This window comes from Schistocerca cancellata, chromosome 6, assembly GCF_023864275.1.
Source record: "Schistocerca cancellata isolate TAMUIC-IGC-003103 chromosome 6, iqSchCanc2.1, whole genome shotgun sequence".
Classification (NCBI taxonomy): Eukaryota; Metazoa; Arthropoda; class Insecta; order Orthoptera; family Acrididae; genus Schistocerca; species Schistocerca cancellata.
In genome coordinates this window covers 292,159,628-292,181,026 of record NC_064631.1, presented here as the reverse complement: position 1 = coordinate 292,181,026, position 21,399 = coordinate 292,159,628, and the positions used below count along the sequence as shown (strand labels likewise).

Below are 21,399 nucleotides of genomic sequence, written 5' to 3'. Positions count from 1 at the left end.
TACGATATGCGTAATACTCTGCATCTACTCAGGTCTGAAGATGGTCATCGCTGACCGAAATTAATAACCCAACTGATGAACATTTGTCGCCTGCGATTGGATTTATAATAAAAGAAATAATTCCTGGATCACTGTGGCTGTGTCGCAACTTTTGAATTTAGATCATATATAACTCTATAATACTACAACCATACACTGATATGTGATCCTGGAATTGTCGACCAAACTCAAGTAACGAATACTTTTTTTAGTTAAATTTTGGTCAAAACATAATTTTTGGTCCACGATACTGAGTTAGCCACTTTCAGTGTTGAAAATCTAACTTCAGATTTGTGTTCAGCAACATCAGAAGCATATAATAATATGTAGTTTTTATTATGCAAATTGTACTAATAATACATATAAAAGATTTCCCCAAACTTTAAACGGATTTTTCTCTGGAAAGAATTTCTCAAAACTGCATGCAGCATGTAATAAAAACAGTTCAACCTATTAAATTCTACCTTTGACCCCCGAAAAGTAGACACTTTTCTTGGGAGCTTATACCTGTAATATATAAATTTTGATAATATTAACTATATTTTGTAAAGTCATAAAGAGTTACACAGACCCCCAAATATCGACCTCGAAGTTCCATTTAGCACCATATCATTAAATTTTAGGTTATTACATTGTGATTAGGTATAGGCTCCCATGAATTTAATGGGATATCGACTGATGTTACCCATTTTTGATTTCATATAATTCTTGAGGGGCTACACTGCACGCAGTCTGCGTACTTCAAACTCGCAGGCCCTTGATCACACCATACTTCCGGGCGCCATTTTTGTAACTGAAGATCTAAAATAAAGTTTTAAGTATGACCAATCATAATTCCAAACAGATACTTTGTACGTCTTTTCACTGTCGCAAAAACAATTCCAAACTTTTCGTATTTTTTGCTCATTTGATTGAGAACCTGGCCTTAAGCGAATGAACCTCATACCCGTCAGTGCTGGAAAACTTAATTCTGGATGTCCCGATGGGTGGCTGAACCGTTATCCTTCCGAACGTGTATGCTTCGTCTCACCAAGCGCAACTGCACTCCGTGTTATACGTAGAAATAAAATCACAGAACTGAAGTTCACTGAAACGAGATATTCTGAAGCCGCTAGACTGCTTCTGCACACATTGTAAATTAAAATACCCTGCCGCGTTTTTCAGTCTGTATGTGAAGGCTAATCTCAGATTTACTGAAGGGATATTAATACGGTTTTCACCAGTAGACATAGTGATTCACGAGCTAGGTTTGTGTATATAATTATTTTCGCTACGCCAAGCAAGTCGTCCGGCCGTAAATACTTAGGGAAGCCGGACTACGTCGCTAGTTATTAACTAAAATATTTAACAGCATGGACGTAATGTTATTAAGTTAAATATACACTGCCTACACGTGAAAAAGCTTAGGACTTTCATATATTTTACGTCTGTGGTCAGAGCATAGATTATCGTGATGAGAGCGAAACAATTTTTCGCGCTTACGCACTGCGGATTTTCACTAGAATCGATAGGCGAGAGTTTGAATGCTGCAACCAAATGTGATTGACTTGCTGTAGGCGTTGGGCTGATGAATGAGACTGCGATGAATTCCTATAATTGAATCCGCTGGTCGGCGAGTAATGACAGAGTGGCCGCCCCAGGTTTCCCAGTATTATTAAAAATGAGCGGATGGCGCTCATTGTATTCGGAACAGACAAACCGGCTTCGTTCTGCGGGCCCACAGCTGAAGTGAGCATCATTTCTGTCGATGCGGTTAGATGCACCCAGTTCAGAACATCATGTCGGAGTTGCACAGATCTGAAAGCATGCTTTGCATAACCCTTAAAGCAACAACGGCAAAAATGACATAGGAAACGTAGGTAAAATAAGTCCTCTGCAATAAAAATTTATGACACTAGCAAAGCACGCGAAGTCTGTATCAGGAGCAGTAACTTAATGGTAACTGTGCACACGACACACGCACTATGATGACGGAGCAACCTCAGTAAACAGATCATCTTCCAAAGTAGGTATACATTATAGCGAAATGAAGAACGAAGCGAAATCGTCAACAAACTAACAAATACAGATACTAGACGATATTTAGAAACAATGGATCCGACTCAGATTCACAAACATATAAACAAGAAACTCAATAAACTAGAGCACGAAAGAATTATACACATCACCCTCATACACACAACAGGGCATGAAGGAAAATAAAAAAAAACGGGGAGGGGGGGGGGGGGGCGGGCGGCAATCTATAAGCTTCCCCATAACCGAGGTAGCAGATACACTAATACTGAAGGCAAATAATCTGCTCACAGATATTAAAGAATTGTGATCTGCTACGTCAAATGTACACATAAAGAACGCAGCCTCTGAATCTACCAGCGGACTTAAGGACTCTGTACGAGACCAAGGATGAACTGAATTCGAGAGCCCACTCCTACATTCGAAGACAATTCCCATAATGATTTTAAAAATTCTACAGATCAATGCAATCAGAAGTTACTTTGTAGAGGCAGAGGAAATAAGTGCTGATCTGTTGGCCGGACCCTGTGGCTGAGCGGCTCTAGGTATTTCAGTCTGGAACCGCGCGACCGCTACGGTCGCAGATTCGAATCCTGCCTCGGGCATGGATGTGTGTGATTTCATTACGTTAGTTAGGTTTAAGTAGTTCTAAGTTCTATGGGACTGATGACCTCGGATGTTAAGTCCCATGGTGCTCAGAGCCATTTGAACCATTTTTGCTGATCTGTTGTTTATTGTGGAGCCATACCTTACAGAAAGAGAACTCACGCAAATCCCCCCTTACTTCAGTTATATACTCGAATCAGCAATTGCGAAAGCAGTTACTGCCGTTATAAATACATGTCTGACGATCAACAAAATCTCGGAAATGTGTACCAAACATTCAGGTTTCTACTGCATTTCGATACCAAAATAGTACGTGTATTCTCACAGATATACAGGATGATTCAAAAGTCACATTTCATAGGCTTTTAGACGAAACCAAGATCACGTCAACATTAACAATGTCCTTCAAAAACTCATTAGCTATTCATCTCATGGCGAGTGAGGTTAAGTCCTTACAGCTCTCACTGGTTCTTTCTTTTTTATATTCGTCTGCAAAAAGTTGGAGAACCCGCTTGGCACATGCTTCTCTATGTATGGAAAATAAAGTTTTAGGCCACCAATAGCGAACCGTCTATCCTATTGAATTTTGTCCTCAATCCTTGATTTGAATTCGTCAGTCACACATGTAGGTCGGCATAATTGTTTTTCATCGCGAATATTCGTTAGTTCGCCGTTACATATGAGGCACTATTTTTGAACTGAGGCGTCGTTCACCATATTTTCATAAACTTCGATGCCGGTCTGTAAATTTCGATAGGACGGTTTATTTCCCATTCATTCAGAAACCGTATTACTCACGAAATCACACTTGGCAGGATCGTTAATTTATCACACATTTTAAAATCGCACAAATATGAATAAACTAGCGTTCCTGCTTTCTACTACCGTCATACTGGCGCCAACGATTAGGAAGGTCTATGATATGGCGGTGGGGGTAGGGAGGGAATTGAGCGGCTAGTCAGATCAAATTGTTCTTTACGTTTAGAATGACCCTCGTAACATGCTACGCAATTGATATTCCAAGTCTCCTCGGTAAGGACGTCGGCAACGGAAGAATTGTTGAGAAAGGATCCTCACTGGGCTCTGTACTTCAAACAGTTCTTGTTTACCTATACTCTTATGCTGGCGCTATTCTTCATGCCAACACTAGAAAATTCGCCTACGCAGATAACGTAGTCATTAACATCTACAGAAAGTCCATAGAGGAAACTGATACGATAGTGATAGATTAGTTCTGAATCTTGTGGCTGCTCAAACCCAGCCCAAGTAAAACATAATACTTGTGCTTCCATCTCAGCAACATAGCAACCAGCCGCCAACTGCTGATCTGTTTTAATGGGAATCCTGCAAAAGACAAACCTAACACCTAGACAAGTCCATGAGCTATTTAATCGCACTTGATAACATTACAACCCAATTTCGCATCAGGGATGATATTCTTCCGAAACTATATAGTACCACATGGAGATTAGCGTACAGCACAGCACAATGATTCACTCCTGTGCTAGCGGACAACAAGCTCGACACTACTCAACACAACAAAGAATATGATCACATACTGTTTAAAATACAACTTGTTTTATAAAATTTCGGGAGAACTGCCGGGTGTCTGACTTGCTGGTACGATATTTTGGCGCCGAGTCTTCTGACCGTCTTCAGATGAGTGCTGACGAGCAATACACTGAGCTTCCCTATTTAAGGCACATGCGTGGTGTCCCAGCTGGCATAGCGAATTGGTGTCCAGTCGGTGTGCTTCTCCCAAGTCTGTACGCTGCTCTCCGCATCTTCCGTGGTGAAAGCTCGCCTCTTAGATATCAAAATGATTCTCTTCGCACGGTAAGATCGCAGGACGACGCCGATTACGCAGAACACGATGTTTTCCTTTAATCGTTTCCCATGTAGAATTTAATTGGAAACCGCCGTCTCGATTCACAAGGGATTCATACAGTATTATTTCCACAGATTCAGCTCCTGAATTTTGACGCCTGGGCTACAATTTTTGTTTCATTATATTTAATCGAATGATCAGTGGAAAGGTAGAGTTCAGCGATAGCCGACTTATTTGCTTCGAGAAGGCGAGTACGCCCCTGATGTTAATAACGCACTCATGCACAGTGCGTGTCGTTTGCCCTATATAAGATTTGCCGCATTTACGCGGAATCCTGTTAACACTTGACTCTAAGTCATCTTTAACACATCCCAAAAAAGCTGATTATATTGGAAGGAGGTCGAAAGATTACTTTATGTCTTCTTAAAATTCTTCCTGTTTTAACTGAAACATTTCTTATAGATGGTAGACAAGCAGTCGTTTTGGAGGTCTCATCCTCTTCCTTGCTCTGTCGTTTGTACGTCTGTAGCGCTCTCTGTACTTGTTGAGACGAATATCCACAGGTCAGGAACACAGTCTGCAGGTGTTCCAGTTGCGTTTGTAGGCTATCGGCATCTCAGATGGTATGGGCTTGGTGGCTCAAGGTCTTTAGAAAGCCCATCGTTTGTGCTGGATGGTGGCAACTAGGAGACTGTAAGTAAAGGTCAGTATGAATGCCCAGTAGTGCCATCGTTCTTACGTCGCACCAAGACGTCTAGAAACGGCTTGAGACTTTCTTTCTCCACCTCCAAAGTCAATTTTATTTTTTCATGTATGGAGTTCCGATGTTAATGGAACTCTCGGGGACTGTCCACACTATGAGGCCAAAATATAACAGTGTCGTCAACGTATCGCCAAAATACTGTTTGTTATATCGAAGAGGTGAGCTTTCACTGTGGAGGACGCGCAGACCAGCGCACTGACTTAACAGCAGAAACGCATGCGCAATGCCAACTAGGACACCACGCACGTGTCGGCAGGACCTTAAATAGTGGAGCTCAATGTACTGCTCGTGAGCATTCGCCTGAAGATGGCTAGAAGACTCAGCGCCGAAGTATCGTACCAGAAAGTTAAGACATCCGGCATCTCTTCCGGAATTTTGTAGAACAATCAGAACGCCAGGAAAGTTGTAAATTTCAAACACCAACTTACTGGCTACCAACTCTACGTCACATCACTCCGTCAGAACACACAAGGCAGTTCCGATTCTACTTCAAGTATTACATCTGACAGGCTAAAATCAAGTTAAACAACAATAAAAACTGCTGCAGAAGTTCCTGGTGATGAACTTGATATGGGTTAAATCATAAATGGGAGCATACATGAATCCACCGGGTACCACTAAATGTACAAACCGACCTAAACACCCGCAGTAAACCAGCAGGCTTCAACCTGCCCCAACCTACACGGAAGACAGTTAACAAAATCCGCACAAACTAAGGAGTATGTAAGGACTTACTCTGCAAAAGGGTAAAAGTGCCTGACCGATTTTGCAGTCGCCATACCATTCAACACATCGTGCAAAAGTACTTTAGCCAGTCAGTGCAAGAAACTTCCTGTCACTGACTCCGAATGCTGTTAACTAGATTGGGAAACTTAAATTTAATATTATAAACTAGTGCAGCATATGTGTAAGATATTTTCAGTCTACGTTTCACCACTGGTTTATGTTTTATGTCTAACAGTGTACAATAACATAATGCGTTTCGCCACACGCTAAATAAATAGATCACTCAATCACATTAAAACAGCAGAGAGATTCTGATGACTTTCAAACTGCATCTGGAATATTAATTAATTTCATTGTTCTGTTCCTCTAATGCTCAACTAGTAGGTGAATCACCAATTTTTTAATCAATAACAATAATTTCAACCGTCACTGTTGCACTGTACTATAACATATATATATATATATATATAACACACATGAACCGCGGAAATAAAAGATTACCGAGTATTATTACTTGTCACAGTGATGGCTTTGATATGTGTATCATTCTGTGTCTCCATTCTTATGACAGTTTTATTCAAGTCATTATGGGGATAAAAAAGATATTAATTCAAAGTGCAGATATTCCAGTCAGGTTCACGAGTAATAAATCAGATGATATTAGTTTCAGCCAACTTGTTTGTTGCAAGGCCTAATTAAGTAGTGTAGAAGAGTGTGTCATACCTGGAGAAGAGTGTGCCGAGGAATACATGATGTTTCGTGGCCGGTGTTTCTATTTAGTGATTGTTTATAGAATCACAAGAAGGAATGCACTATAGATACCGCTGTAAGCAGTTTTCGACATTTTCTACTGTTTTTGTTGTTGTGAGACACGAGGCAGTGTTTTGCGCAGCGTTTGTAAATATTACAAGTTCTACATATTCAGCTGGCGTTTAATATTTTGAAGGTATTTGGAGAATACCGTTAGCTCTTCATTTACAGAGTTTCATGGTGACTAAAACTCTATATGTTTTTAAAACTAGTTACCCAAAGTATGAGGATTAAGCCTTACATCGCCGGTCATGCACCATGTAGCACGTTGAAAGGGAAGGTTTTCTGCGATGAAACACGTAATATTTGCAAATTGACTGAGTGCCTTTAATGTCTCAAAATTTTCTCTATCAAAACTGGAAATTTGTGTTACTTGCCAGTAGCTTCAATTTGAAACGTTTTTTTAACGTTTAACTGGTTTTTTGATAATACTACTTCTTAGTTTGATTTCACATACTGATTACTGGTGTGTAGTAGATTAATAATGTAACAGAACTATTTGTAAGTTTTTCTAAATTGTCACACTTTTAAATTTGAATAAAATATTTGACCCTAAGTAGACGGCTATGTTGTACATTGGAACAGATCTTCACATTTGCAAAAACTTTACTTTCCAGGGTAATTTTGTAATTTCAGGAAAGGACTGCAGCACATATAGAATGAGTGGTATCATTTACAAATTAAATAAGAAATTATATTAAACTTCTATTACAGGGCTAGCAAGAGGAGGAAAGTCTGGAAAGAGCTTCGTGTACAAGACTCTCCTTTGCGTCAGAGCCAACTTCAGCCGAACACAAAGTGTTAATCAAGACCTTTATGTTTTATCTGAAATAGCTAGAGACCGTCATGGATATTACCTCTTTCCATATACAAGATGAAGATGGAGAAAGAGAAATATACAAATTTGAGATTGGAAACACTGGTCCGGAAATGACTGGGTATAATGTTACAAGCGAAAATGTACTGTTGGTCTGCTGAAAAGATGCTTTCTGTAGCAATTTAAATTATTGGCACATATTTTTCTAGGTCATAAATCTACAACTGCTGTTCAAAGCGGCGCCTCCCAGCTTCTAAGCGGTAAATGATGTCTTCTGTCGTACCTGTTCTAATAACTCGTATATCATTCGAACAATATCACAGACAGCAAGATTATTTCCAGGTGATCCTCTTTATTCTCAACTGGTGTCTCGTAAACAAGACGTTTTCACTATTACCCCATAGTAGTAAACAAAGTGATCAAATAATGGGAACATGTTAGCCACGACACCGGACCTCACCATTCCACCTTTCGGCGTGACGTGGGATATTAATTGTTCATTAGTACTTACAAACGCGTGTGATTCTGTAACATCCAAGTCAACTTTGACACACACTATACACTTTCAACGTTTTGTAGAGTTTTATATAAATCAATCATTTTAGATTTGCAACACCATGTATTACATAGAAACATTTATAAAAACGTATATTGAATTTCAAAATGTAATTTTGTAAATTAACTGTGTAAAATGTAACTATTTAACTGAATTCCCTTTGTATCTTTGTAATGTGGATCTTTGATAATCACGCCACCTTCGGCTTTTCGTACAGTACAGTAGCAAGCTGGAATTGTGGCTAGGCGAAGTGTAGTGTGAAAAACAGAAATAAGTGACGTATTTGTTGAAAAACAGCACAGACTAATGACTGAAAAGTTATTTTCACATCGTTATTACGTAATTTAGCTAAAGGATTCAGGATACTTGAGGGAGATGCGTAACAAATGGCTACAATGAAGTATCAACAAAACCGACAAATACCAGGTAAGTTTATTTGTAGTAATTTTATGAACTTTTTTTAGTATGGGAAATACAACAGCTTACAGAGGTAAATTCTATGGCGCACAGCCCGTTACCGGCCACTGGCCTGACTGCAGCCTTCTTCGCCGCTGTTGGCCCTTCGTCCCTGCCACCTCTTATCACCGGACCGCGCGAGATGGCTCAGTGATTAGCACAGTGGATTCGCATTCGGAAAGACGATGGTTCAAATGCGCGTCCGGCCATCCCGATTTTAAGTTTTCCGTGAGTTCCCTAAACTGCTCCAGGTAAATGCGGGAATTGTTCGTTAGAAAAGACAGGACCGATTTCCTTCCCCTCCTTTCAGCAAGAGGAGCGCGGGTTGGTGGTAGGAAGACAGAATGTATTCGATTTCCGGATGATATGGTGTTATTGGCAGAGAGCGAAAGAACTATGACTGGAATGTTAAAAAAAAATTAAATACCACCTGAGAGGGATTCGGAACGAGAATTAAAAAGAAAAAGACAATCTATGGTGATAAGTGCAATAAAAGTAAGAATAGCTACAATGTTAGGGCAGGAAGCTATAGTACAAATTGGTATTTTCAAATATTTGGGAAGCATAATCTAGGAACACAGAAGATGCAACAATGAGGTGAAAACGCATATAGCAATTGCCAAGGACTCATCTAATAAGAGGCGGCGGCTTCTATGTAGGTGCATGGACAGGGACCTAAGGGAAAGACTGGCGAGATGATTCATATGGAATGTGGCATTATACGGAACTAAGGATAGACACTGAGGAAGAGCAAGAATGAAGAATAGAAGCATTTCAGATGTGGATTTGGAGGAGGGATAAAATGGCTAGACAAAGTGATAAATAAGGTGGTGTTGAGAAGAGTGGAGGGAAAGAGAGGAATTTTAAAGATAATCAAGAAGAGAAACACAACTGACTTGGACACTGGACGAAAAGAGAGAGTTTACTGATGGGTGCTACGGAAGGAACTGGGAATGGAAGAAGACACACAAGATAACAAAAGGTGAACAGTGCAAAGATAGAAAACAATTCTAAAAAACGAAGAGGGTGACAAATGACCGGACGGCATAGAGATCTACATGGTAAGACCTACAATGGGCAGAACACTGATGATGATGATGATCCCTTTGTAATCCGATTCTGAGTTCCGTCTCTAATGACCTCGCTGTCGACGGGACGTTAAATCTTCCTTCTTTCTTTCTATTCCCGGGAAGGATCCCCCAGTACTCATTTGACAGCAGAATGTGTGGACATGAGGCCATCTTGGAGGGACTGGAACGAGGAAAAGTCTCCCATATCCGAAATTGAACCCCAGGCCTCCAGGGACGGACTCCAGAGCTCCACCAGCTAAACCGACACGGCCACGAAATGCAACCGTTTGTTACAATAAACTGCACTCCTGTTGATTTTTCATGCACAGGTGAGAACTAGCAGAAGGTTTCAGTATCCACCATGGTGGACCTACACACATGCACGAAGATCAAACGGAATATTGTACAACGAAGTGGAGCTTTGACCATCAGGAACATTGGCACAATTAAACGGGAGCAAAGGAGATATGGGTCTTTTAAGCAGTCACTGGCTATTATTACCAACATGTACATAATGAATCAGTTTATTACATCACATAAGCGATTCGTTATGTTCGTATTACACTGACACAGTTTTCTGACATATCATGTTGATTCTTAGCTTTCGCACAGTGGTTTCACGAGCAGGGTTTCTCGTATCTCACACTGATTCATTTATTCTTCCCTCAGACACCCTTTAGATGCACAGCCAGGCTCTTTAGAATGAATAAACTTAAGTGAACCAGGCAGATACTTTTTACTTCACACAGTTATAAAGCTGGCAAAGTTTTTCTTTTTTGCGTGTCAGCACTGCATATAAAAAAAAGGGTACGTTTTACAGGGGAAGTGATTCATTTCAGAATGGTAAATTAATTAAAAATTAATCGCCTCAATGTAAACAAAGCTGCGCTGAAGCGTTTCAGCAAACTACTGACGCACACACTTCTTTAACGAGATGATATTACATGTATCGAACTAGAAGATGGGGTGAACTGGCGAGGAGACACTCACCTGCGTCTCGGACAGGTCGACCAGGCTGAGGTTGTGCACCAGGTTCCTGAAACACAAACACCAGGCACTTAGATAAGTTGTGCAGCAGAGAATATCAAATCTGGAACAGTGCTATATGTCAATAAGCGTGGCAAAGTTTTGTTTTGTTGTAATACCCCACTACAAACGTAATATGCCAGGCAAATAATTTATTTCGTTTTTTGTCTAACACATTCAGTTTCATATGTTCTGTGTGCATAAAATACAGCGTGAATTTGGACTCCGTCACAAACTTTCAGAGACGTTAGTAAGGACTAAAACACGAAAATCGCTAGTAAGCAAGAGTTCTAAAATGCATACCTCAGGAGCTAAAAGCCCTTGTTCATCTTTGATACTGTGAAATACATCTCTTCTGCTGCAAGCTCTTTGCTTTTCACGTTTTTGGAGAAGGTAATATGGACCAAAACACGAAAAAAACGTCCAACAAACGGGAGCTCTAGAAAGAACAGTTTAAAAGCTATGCATACTTCTCCAGTAGAAGAGATGTGTTTCACAGTAGCGAAGACGGACAAGTGCTCACTGCTCTTAAGATATGCGTTTTAGAGCCCATATTTATTAGGCATTATTTAATGCTACAGGCAGAAACAACGGTATGGTGCTAATGAAAAATAGGCGACAAATAGACGGAAAATATATAAATATATGGTGTACTAGTTTATGATGATAAATCTAATTTCTCGATCCAGTCAACAGCACTCCGAGTCAGTAACAGGAAGTTTCTTTGCATTGACTGGGTATCATGCTAAAGTACACTCCTGCATGATATGTTGCATGGTCTGGGGTGTGTCTCAAGTCTAAGATGAATCGGGAACTTTTTTCTGTTTGAGAAAAAAGTGCTTGCATAGCCAACAGTTCATACGGATTCTATTAAATGTCTTCCATGTACGTCGGAACAAATTGATGCCTGCTGGTTTAGTGTGGTTATAAGATCGGTATGTATTTCTGATGGTACTGGTTGGATCCATATTTGTTCCCTTTCATGATGTAACCCATATCAAATTCATGAACAACAACTTCTGCAGCAGTTTTTATTGCTGTCTACTGGACTTTAGCCTGTTAGATCGAGCACTGCTAGAGAGAGATGACTTAGGCTTGGGAGCCAGTAAGGTGATGTTTCTTTTTAGACTGTGATCGTACTCTGAAAGTTTGTCAGTGGAGTTCTGGTCCCCTACGTTATAGAAACATACACTATCTGATCATTAGATGCTGCTCTGCGGCAGGGTGCCTTGTCATGTTGGTAGTATAATCGTCTCCGAACTGATTCATAACCGTAGGCAGTAGGTTCAAAATGGTTCAAATGGCTCTGAGCACTATGGGACTCAACATCTGTGGTCATCAGTCCCCTAGAACTTAGAACTACTTAAACCTAACTAACCTAAGGACATCACACACATCCATGCCCGAGGCAGGATTCGAACCTGCGACCGTAGCGGTCGCGCGGTTCCGGACTGAGCGCCCAGAACCGCTAGACCTCCGCGGCCGGCGTAGGCAGTAGGCAAAGATGGAAAATATATTTATATCTTTCTGATCTGCAGTCGCCAGTTAAAAGACGATACGACAAAAAAGACTTGCGTGATTAACGGACAGCTGGCGCATACAACTTACCTCCCTTAGATTAACTGACGGCAGCGGTTACGAGAAGCGCATCAGGCAAGAGGCAATTTGCCAAATCACGTAAACAGCACACACCTTATTAAGTGTTCAGCGTTAGGACGGAGATTTTGTAACTGAAGTTTGTGATATGGGATATGATCCACTTCCTAATTTCTAGTTACTTTTGAGATGGTCTTCCGATGATTCTCCAAATATAGACAGAAGCGACAAAGAAACTAGTATAGGCATGCGTATTCAAATACAGAGATATGTAAACAGGCAGAATACGGCGCCGCGGTCGGCAACGCCTATATAAGACAATAAGTGTCTGGCGCAGTTGTTGGATTGGTTACTCTTGCTACAATGGCAGGTTATCAAGATGTAAGTGAGTTTGAACGTGGCGTTACAGTAGATGCACGAGCGATGGGACACAGCATCTCCGAAGTAGCGGTGAAGTGGAGATTTTCTCGTACGAACATTTCACGAGTGTACCGTGAATATCAGTAATTCGGTAAAAACATCAGATCTCCCATATCGCTGTGGCCGGAAAAAAGATCTTGCAAGTACGGGACCAACTACGACTGAAGAGAGAAATTGAACGTGACAGAAGAGCAACCCTTCCGTAAATTGCTGCAGCTTTCAATACAGGGCCATCAACAAATATCAGCGTGCGAACCATTCAACGAAACATCATCGATATGGGCTTTCGGAGCCCAAATCCCACTCGTGTTCCCTTGATGGCTGCACGACACAAAGCTTTTCGTTTCACCTGGGCCCGTCAGCGCCCACATTGGACTGCTGATGACTGCAAACATGTTGTCTGGTCGGACGAGTCTCGTTTAAAATTGTATCGAGCAGATGGACGTGTAGGGGTATGGAGATAACCTCATGAATCCATGGACCCAGCATGTGAGCAGGGGACTGTTTAAGCTGGTGGAGGCTCTGTACTGGTGTAGGGCGTGTGCAGTTGGAGTGATATGGGACCCCTGATATGTCTAGATACGACTCTTGACAGGTGACACGTACGTAAGCACCCTGTGTGATCACCTACATCCATTCATGTCAATTGCGCATTCCGACGGACTTGGGCAATTCTACCAGGACAATGCGACACCCCACACGTCCAGAATTGCGACAGAGTGGCTCTAGGAACACTTTTCCGAGTTTAAACACTTCCTCTGGCCACCAAACTCTCCAGACATGAACATTATTGAGCGTATCTGGGCTGCCTTACAACGTGTTGTTCAGAATAGATCTCCACCCCGTCTTACTCTTACGGATTTATGGACAGCCCTGCAGGATTCATTGTGTCAATTACCTCCAGCACTATTTCAGATATTAGTCGAATCCATGCAACGTCGTGTTGCTTGCATGCTCGCGGGGGCCCTACACGATATTAGGCAGGTGTAACAGTTTCTTTGGTTCTTCAGTGTGATATAATGCATGAGCCAAGCTTTATTTTAATTCGCAGTTTTCTTAATTATATGAACTAACTTTCAATGAAAAGTATTGGTTAAATAACAACAATAAGCCTGCAGTCTAAAGACTAATCATGAAGTACCAGCAATTCCAGGCACATTAAAAGAAAAGATAGTGGTTCATAACTTGTACGTTGTGTATGATTCTGATTTATCTGATTTCGCATGGCGTCAGACATGTGTGTATCTTTATGTACGAATATTGATATAATGTGTGTTTAAACAGACCATGTGAAGTTAATTAAGGCACAGCACAAGTTTTAATACTAAGCGTTGATACGTTGTAACGATTGCGTTTTGATATGTGATGGCTTATTTCAGTTACTATCGTTAAGCTGTTTTGGTACTTATCTTCTAAACTGACAAGCAACATGTATTTTTCAGTGTAATTTTCTTCAGACAGGAAAACTTCGATCTAGCACTAACCATGTTATTATCATGAAGTCATAACACCTCTCTAGATTATCTGACTTGCTGTCATAATAACCAATTCATTTAAACAGTATACTTTGTTCGTATGGAATGGGGACTGAATTACTAAACTAATCAATTTTTCATAAATTTTTAGACGATTTGAAACCAGTATCAGCTTCATAGCGACCGGGACTCTTAGTTAATTTCATTAAACATTTTACGAACAATAACGAGTTGGTCGACGTCCTGTTTTTTGGCAGTAAGATCTATATGCTCCACACGCCGACTCATTTTGCTTCGAATTGATGCCTTATTTCCGAACCCATTAGCTACGTTAACGTGGTCATGTGATTTACCAATCGAAGTAATGAGGACGTAACAATATGTCTAACGAAGAACAGAATCAGAGCATGTTGTGTGGGCTTTTTCTTTTCGTTACTGTTGTTTACTTTGGCTTCAGATTAAAAGAAATAATGGTTACCCTGCTAATGGAAAGATAAGTATTCAATGAAGTTTCACAACAGGTAGTGAAAATTGAAATCGTGTAGGGCGTTACCTTTATTTCCTTTTTACCATTCGTTTATTTTGTCCAAACGCAAAATGTCTTATTGATTGCAGAGTGGTGAAACTGTTTCGGTTGGATGTTGTAGCTCTTATTAATTTCATGCTGGCTAAGAAAAACGGCAGAGGAATTCCGATTCATGCAAGAAGGTTACAAGATAAATCTGAGAAATCTAAAGGCTGTCAGTTCAACTAAAAACCATGGGATTACAATTAGGAACAACGTAAACTGGAACGATCACATAGCTAATGTTTCGGAGAGTGCGAACTAAAGACTGCGTTTTATTGGTAGAACACTTAGAAGATGCAATGGGTCTGTGAAAAGCGACTTCCAACAGTATGCCTACCCGCGTCCTCGACTAGAGGAAGGAAGGAAGGAAGGAAGGAAGGAAGGAAGGAAGCAAGCAAGCAAGGTAGTAAATAATGAAAGAAAGAAGGAACGAACGAACGAATGAAGAACAGTATTTAATGTCCCATGCAGTACGAAGTTATTCGAGGCGGGGGAACAAGCTCTAATTGTCTGAAGGCTGGGGATGGATATGCCCTTTCAAAGAAACAATCGCGGCATTTAGCTGGAGCGATTTAGAGAAAGCACGGGAAACCCAAATAAAATCTAAATCTCGACGGCAGGAGGTGGATTCAACAGTCGTTCTCCCGAATGCGGGTCCAGTGTCCTAACCACTGCGCCGTCTCTCTCTGTCTGTCTGCTGGAATTCTGCTGCGCGGTATGGGATCCTTGCCAGGACAGACGGAGGGCACTGAAAAACTTCAGGAAACGACAGCTCGTTTCGTATTATCGCGAAATTGGGGAGAGAGTGTCACGGATACGATACGCAATCATTAAAACAAAGGCGTTTTACGTAGCAGCAGGATCTTTTCACGAAATTTCAATCACCGAATTTCTCCTCCGAATGCGAAAATATTCTGTTGACGTATTATTTTAAGAAACACAGCAACCAGCCCATTTTTATTTATTTTTTTATATGTATGCCAATACGCGTTTCGGGCTTTCACCGATCTTTAGTTGGCGTAATACAGGGTGGGGCAAATAAAAGTGGCCCGGACGAGTGGATACGAATGGACGTGATTGTTTGCATATGTCCACACCCCGTGTCGCACACACCCCTTGTACGCCCGCCATATGATCCACACCTATTCACAGCGTAGTGCGGGCGTGTCAGTGTGAGTGGAGCTGGGGACTGTGGTACTCACAGTGGAACAGCGGTTGTTCGTTGTGGAAAGTTACGTGATAACGAAGTCGTGGGAACGGCGTGGTCAGTTGTTTGCTGAGAAGTTTAATGGTGTGGAGTCAAAATGCATCAAAGAGTGCCATGCAGCACTAAGCCCGAAATTGGCGTCAGACAGGATCTGTTTTCAACAAGTTAAAAAACATTCCGAAACGTGCCCGAACACCAGAAAATGAGGCTACGGACCACCAGAAAATGCTTCACAGTACCGCCAAATAAACCCGATACCTGTTGCAAGAGACCGGCATATCAGTCGATCATGCGGACGAATACTCCAACTGGACCCAAATGCATCCCCCCTGAGTGTCTGTTGTCCGTTCATTAAAACCAGCAGATGCTCCTCACCCCACCAGTTTTGTGAGTGGCTGTCCACTGAGATAACAATGAATGGCTTGCACATGGATCTGTTATTTATGTCTAATGAAGCCTGATTTCACTTAAGTGGTTATGTCAGCTCTCAGAATCACAAGTTCTGGGCAGCGGAGAATTCGCATAACTTCCACGAAACACCACTGAATGATCAGAAGGTTGACGCTTGGTGTGCAGTATCTGCACACCGCTTTATTGGACCCACCTTATTTTATCAGACGCTGAATTTTGCGCCTAACATTGCCAACATTTTGAAACCATTTGTGGCTTCATTAACGGAGAAGGAAAAGACCTACAGTTACTTCAAGCGTAATGGAGCAACTGTCCATACAGCACATTGACACGCGCATCTTCACGCTTGACAAAGTTGTTAGCAGAGGTCAGTCTGGTCGTGGCCATAGCTGGTCACCCAGGTCACCTGATCTGTCACTGCGCGTGTACTCTGTCTGGGGAGTCCTCAAGTCTACGGCGTACGGCAGCAACCCTCATAGTCTTCAAGCTCTGCACCAGAACATTTCGGATGAAACTGCAGCAATTCCAGCAGTCCCGCTTCGATGCCCCTTCAGCAACTCGCTGACCAGGACCCAAGAGATGAAAGGGGATTACTTTCAACACCTGCTACAGTCAGGTTAGTACTGTTATTTCCTTTCCTGTGCTGTGTTTCTTTGTGCCCTGAAACTCTGTTCTCCGGGCCACTTTGATTTGCCCCACCCTGTACATATTTCAATCTTCAGTACCTACAACGTTAAAACATCGATAGAATGTTGCGGCTGGCCTGTGCAAAGTAACAATGTTGTTTAGTTAGCGAGTTGTATGTTTGTGATACATTCGCGTTTATGTATTTGGCACAAACACTATTTAATTTTTATCTTGCACATGAACAGCGCAGTAAACGCAAAGTTGCTGATTGACAACTCTGTTACAACGGAAAAGATAAGAGTTATATTTACAGAGCTCGCACGGACAGATTTAAGTGTTTGTTTTCAGCCCGTGCTGTTCGAGAGGGTAACGGTAGAGAAATAGTGTACAAGTGGTTCGGCGAACCCTTTGCCAAGCACTTGAGTGTGAATTGTATAGTAGTCATGTAGATGAAGATGTATTACCTTTGTTTTTACACAAGCAGGTTTCAGCACTTTATGTGTTATCTTCATTGAGATTTTTTGTTTATTTTCTTGACTGCCGGCCGGGGTGGCCGAGTGGTTCTAGGCACTACAGCCTGGAACCACGCGACCGCTACAGTCGCAGGTTCGAATCCTGCCTCGGGCATGGGTGTGTGTGATGTCCTTAGGTTAGTTAGGTTTAAGTAGTTCTATGTTCTAGACGACTGATGACCTCAGACGTTAAGTCCCATTTATTTTCTTGACGCAGCAAAATAACCATGACAAGCTGTAGAACGCCTGGCAGATAGGAAACTACCAGCGTAGCAACTAATGGCATCGTATCAGAAAGAAAATACACGAAAAATCTCACTGAAGATAGCACGAAGTGCTGAAATATGTTTGAGTAATACCAAAACCAATAAAGCGGTGTCTTGTATAAGGCAAAATTACTCCCCAATTAATGTAAAAAATCTTTTGAGCTGGCCTCACGACGATTAATGGGCAAAGTTGAAGACTATCTCGTCTCGTGGGGTCAGCAGCCACCAACGTATATAGCTAGACCTTTGAGGCAGTTCAGAATCTGGATAATGGCGAAACTACACACACCGGACAAAGAATTCGTCACCCACCAGAAACCTCGCCTTTGGCTTGAATCATGGCCTAAATTCGGCGAGGATAGAGACCACAAGTTTCTTCACACACTCCACACAGATCTTAGGCAATTCATTTCAATTTAGTTCCTGCAGAGCTAGCAAATCGTAAGGTACCGATAGATACATTTTGCCCGTTGTTCCATATAGCCCCAGACACTTTCTATGGGATTAGCATCGGGTGATTCTGTGGGCCAATAGATGTCCGAAAGTGCGTTTCAGTGTTCGTCAAAAGAGGAACATATGCTTGCTGCGCTGTGAACACGGGTGCTGTTGTCTTAGGAATGGGAGTGACCAAGCATACTCATTATGAAGATGTAGAAGAAAGGTGGTCACTGAGGACGCTGAAATAAACATCATGGTTCATGTTAACGGTAACCTGAATAAGTGAACTCAAGTCATTATATCAAAAACACCCCAAAAAGAATCACAGAACCACGCTGGACACACGCCTCACTGGGCCATCCATGGACACGATGCCTCTAATTATCCTAAAAGGGACAAAATCGCAACTCATTGGACCGTACCACACGACTTTAAACACCTACTGTCCTGTTTTAATCTTTGATTTGCCCACTGAAGTTTGCACCCTTATGTGCTTTTGGAGCAATTGCGTCTTGCGAGACACCCTACTACGAGGTGCATTCAAGTTCTAAGGCCTCCAACTTTTTTTCTCCGGACTGGAAAGAGATAGAAACATGCGCATTGCTTTAAAATGAGGCCGCGTTCATTGTCAATACGTCCCAGAGATGGCAGCACCGTACGGCAGATGGAATTTTACCGCCAGCGGCGAGAATGAGACCTGTTTTAAATACTTAATATGGCGACGTTTTCCTTACTTGAACAGCGTGCAATCATTCGTTTTCTGAATTTGCGTGGCGTGAAACCAATTGAAATTCATCGACAGTTGAAGCAGACATGTGGTGATGGAGTTATGGATGTGTCGAAAGTGCGTTCGTGGGTGCGACAGTTGAATGAAGGCAGAACATCGTGTGACAACAAACCGAAAAAACCTCGCGCTCGCACAAGCCGGTTAATCGAGAAAGTGGAGAGAATTGTTTTGGGGGATCGCCGAATGACTGTTGAACAGATCGCCTCCAGAGTTGGCATTTCTGTGGGTTCTGTGCACACAATCCTGCATGACGACCTGAAAATGCGTGTCATCCAGGTGGGTGCCACGAATGCTGACGGACGACCACATGGCTACCCGTGTGGCATGTTGCCAAGCAATGTTGACGCGCAACGACAGCACGAATGGGACTTTCTTTTCGTCGGTTGTGACAATGGATGAGACGTGGATGCCATTTTTCAATCCAGAAACAAAGCGCCAGTCAGCTCAATGGAAGCACACAGATTCACCGCCACCAAACAAATTTCGGGTAACCGCCAGTGCTGAAAAAATGATGGTGTCCATGTTCTGGGACAGCGAGGGCGTAATCCTTACCCATTGCGTTCCAAAGGGCACTACGATAACAGGTGCATCCTACGAAAATGTTTTGAAGAACAAATTCCTTCCTGCACTGCAACAAAAACGTCCGGGAAGGGCTGCGCGTGTGCTGTTTCACCAAGACGCACCTGCACATCGAGCTGACGTTACGCAACAGTTTCTTCGTGATAACAACTTTGAAGTGATTCCTCATGCTCCCTACTCACCTGACCTGGCTCCTAGTGACTTTTGGCTTTTTCCAACAATGAAAGACACTCTCCGTGGCCGCACATTCATCAGCCGCGCTGCTATTGCCTCCGCGATTTTCCAGTGATCAAAGCAGACTCCTAAAGAAGCCTTCGCCGCTGCCATGGAATCATGGCGTCAGCGTTGTGAAAAATGTGTACGTCAGCAGGGCGATTACGTCGAGAAGTAACGCCAGTTTCATCGATTTCGGGTGAGTAGTTAATTAGAAAAAAAATCGGAGGCCTTAGAACTTGAATGCACCTCGTAGAGCAGCCCACTGAACGCAGTTCCCTCAGCAATGTTCGTTCTGAAACTGTTTGAGATGTATCTGCAGTCATTGACAGCAACCATTCCTCTGAAGTCCGAAACCGACATTTATTGATGAGGTATTGTATTTGTCCCCGTCTGACCTTTTTACGACCACACACGCCCTCACACGCTCAATATTCATTGCGTAATAATATTGCGAGGAAGTAAAAGACCACGAATGGCAAAATAATATTGTGCAAGCAACATGTATGCCAGGAACAAGTCAGGTACAACTCTGCTTTTGAAACGAATATCTCGGCGCTCGATGACGTAGATATTGGTGTGAATTGCGCTTGAGTTGCTTGCCTTGAAACTACAATCAGAAATTAAGCAGAACGGACGAAATAAGTCTGAAACGCTTCCAGTAAAAAATTCATGGCTCATTCACTGCAGCCATAGACTCGTAAACCGAAGGGACGACTGACAAATAACTGAACTGTGTTATTCATCGTGTACATGTTCTGTTTTCTATATATTTATCTATTGTAACAACAGCTACGAAGGAAATAGAACAATTATTTAAGAATTCTTGATTGAAAGCTAACGCTATCTTATGTCCGTGGTGTGACAACTGTTGCGAGGGAAAAAGAACGTATTTGCTGACTGGCCAGCAAATCTGATATTAGAATGGTGTCCACAATTAAAGCAACAAGCCGCTATTTCACCTTCTTGTGTTTAATTCACGATATAATCATACGAACTGTCAGCAAATGTCCGTACGATCGTGTTCTGCACGGAAGACGGCATTCCGGTCAACGGACAACCACACCAACGATGACGTCAGGGCACCTATCAAATGGGGTAGTGTTTGCTGGGTAATCCCACAACCACAATCGCTGTGTACAGTCACAGGCGATGCAGTATGGCATAGAGAAGACGCCTGCCAGACTCTGCAGTGGAGAGGCATAAAGACCAGGGCAGAGCCAACCACGTATGACATCAGAAAGAGAAATAATAATTTGGCTGTAAGGATACAACGGTAGCGCCTTAGTACTGTACCTCCGACGCGCCTCCACAGAAGGGAACGTCTAGAGCGGAGCCGTCAACATGCCTCTCGGACGGTCGAACAGTGGTCCAATGTTCTTCTCACAGATGAGGCCCGATTTGGTCTGGAGAGAGATTATCGAAGGATTCGCCTCTGGAGGGAATGTGAAATACGATTTCGGGACCCAAACATTTTGGAAAGAGACCGATATCGAAGAGGATACCTAATGGTGTGCGGACGGATTATGCTGACCATCCGAACAACTCTTCATGAAATTGTACGGAGGAATCAGAAAGATGTAACTGCTG

General features: G+C 42.2%; 1 protein-coding gene across 5 annotated transcripts in view; it reads right to left on the bottom strand.

Annotated features, from left to right (window-relative positions):
• LOC126190670 (semaphorin-1A) overlaps positions 1 to 21,399 on the bottom strand; it is a 925,653-nt gene that overhangs the window by 236,716 nt on the left and 667,538 nt on the right. For all 5 annotated transcript variants that reach the window (XM_049931116.1, XM_049931118.1, XM_049931117.1 and 2 more), the window contains exon 4: positions 10,675 to 10,720. In XM_049931116.1, the coding sequence (XP_049787073.1) occupies positions 10,675 to 10,720 (46 nt within the window). The remainder of the gene's footprint in view (positions 1 to 10,674; positions 10,721 to 21,399) is intronic.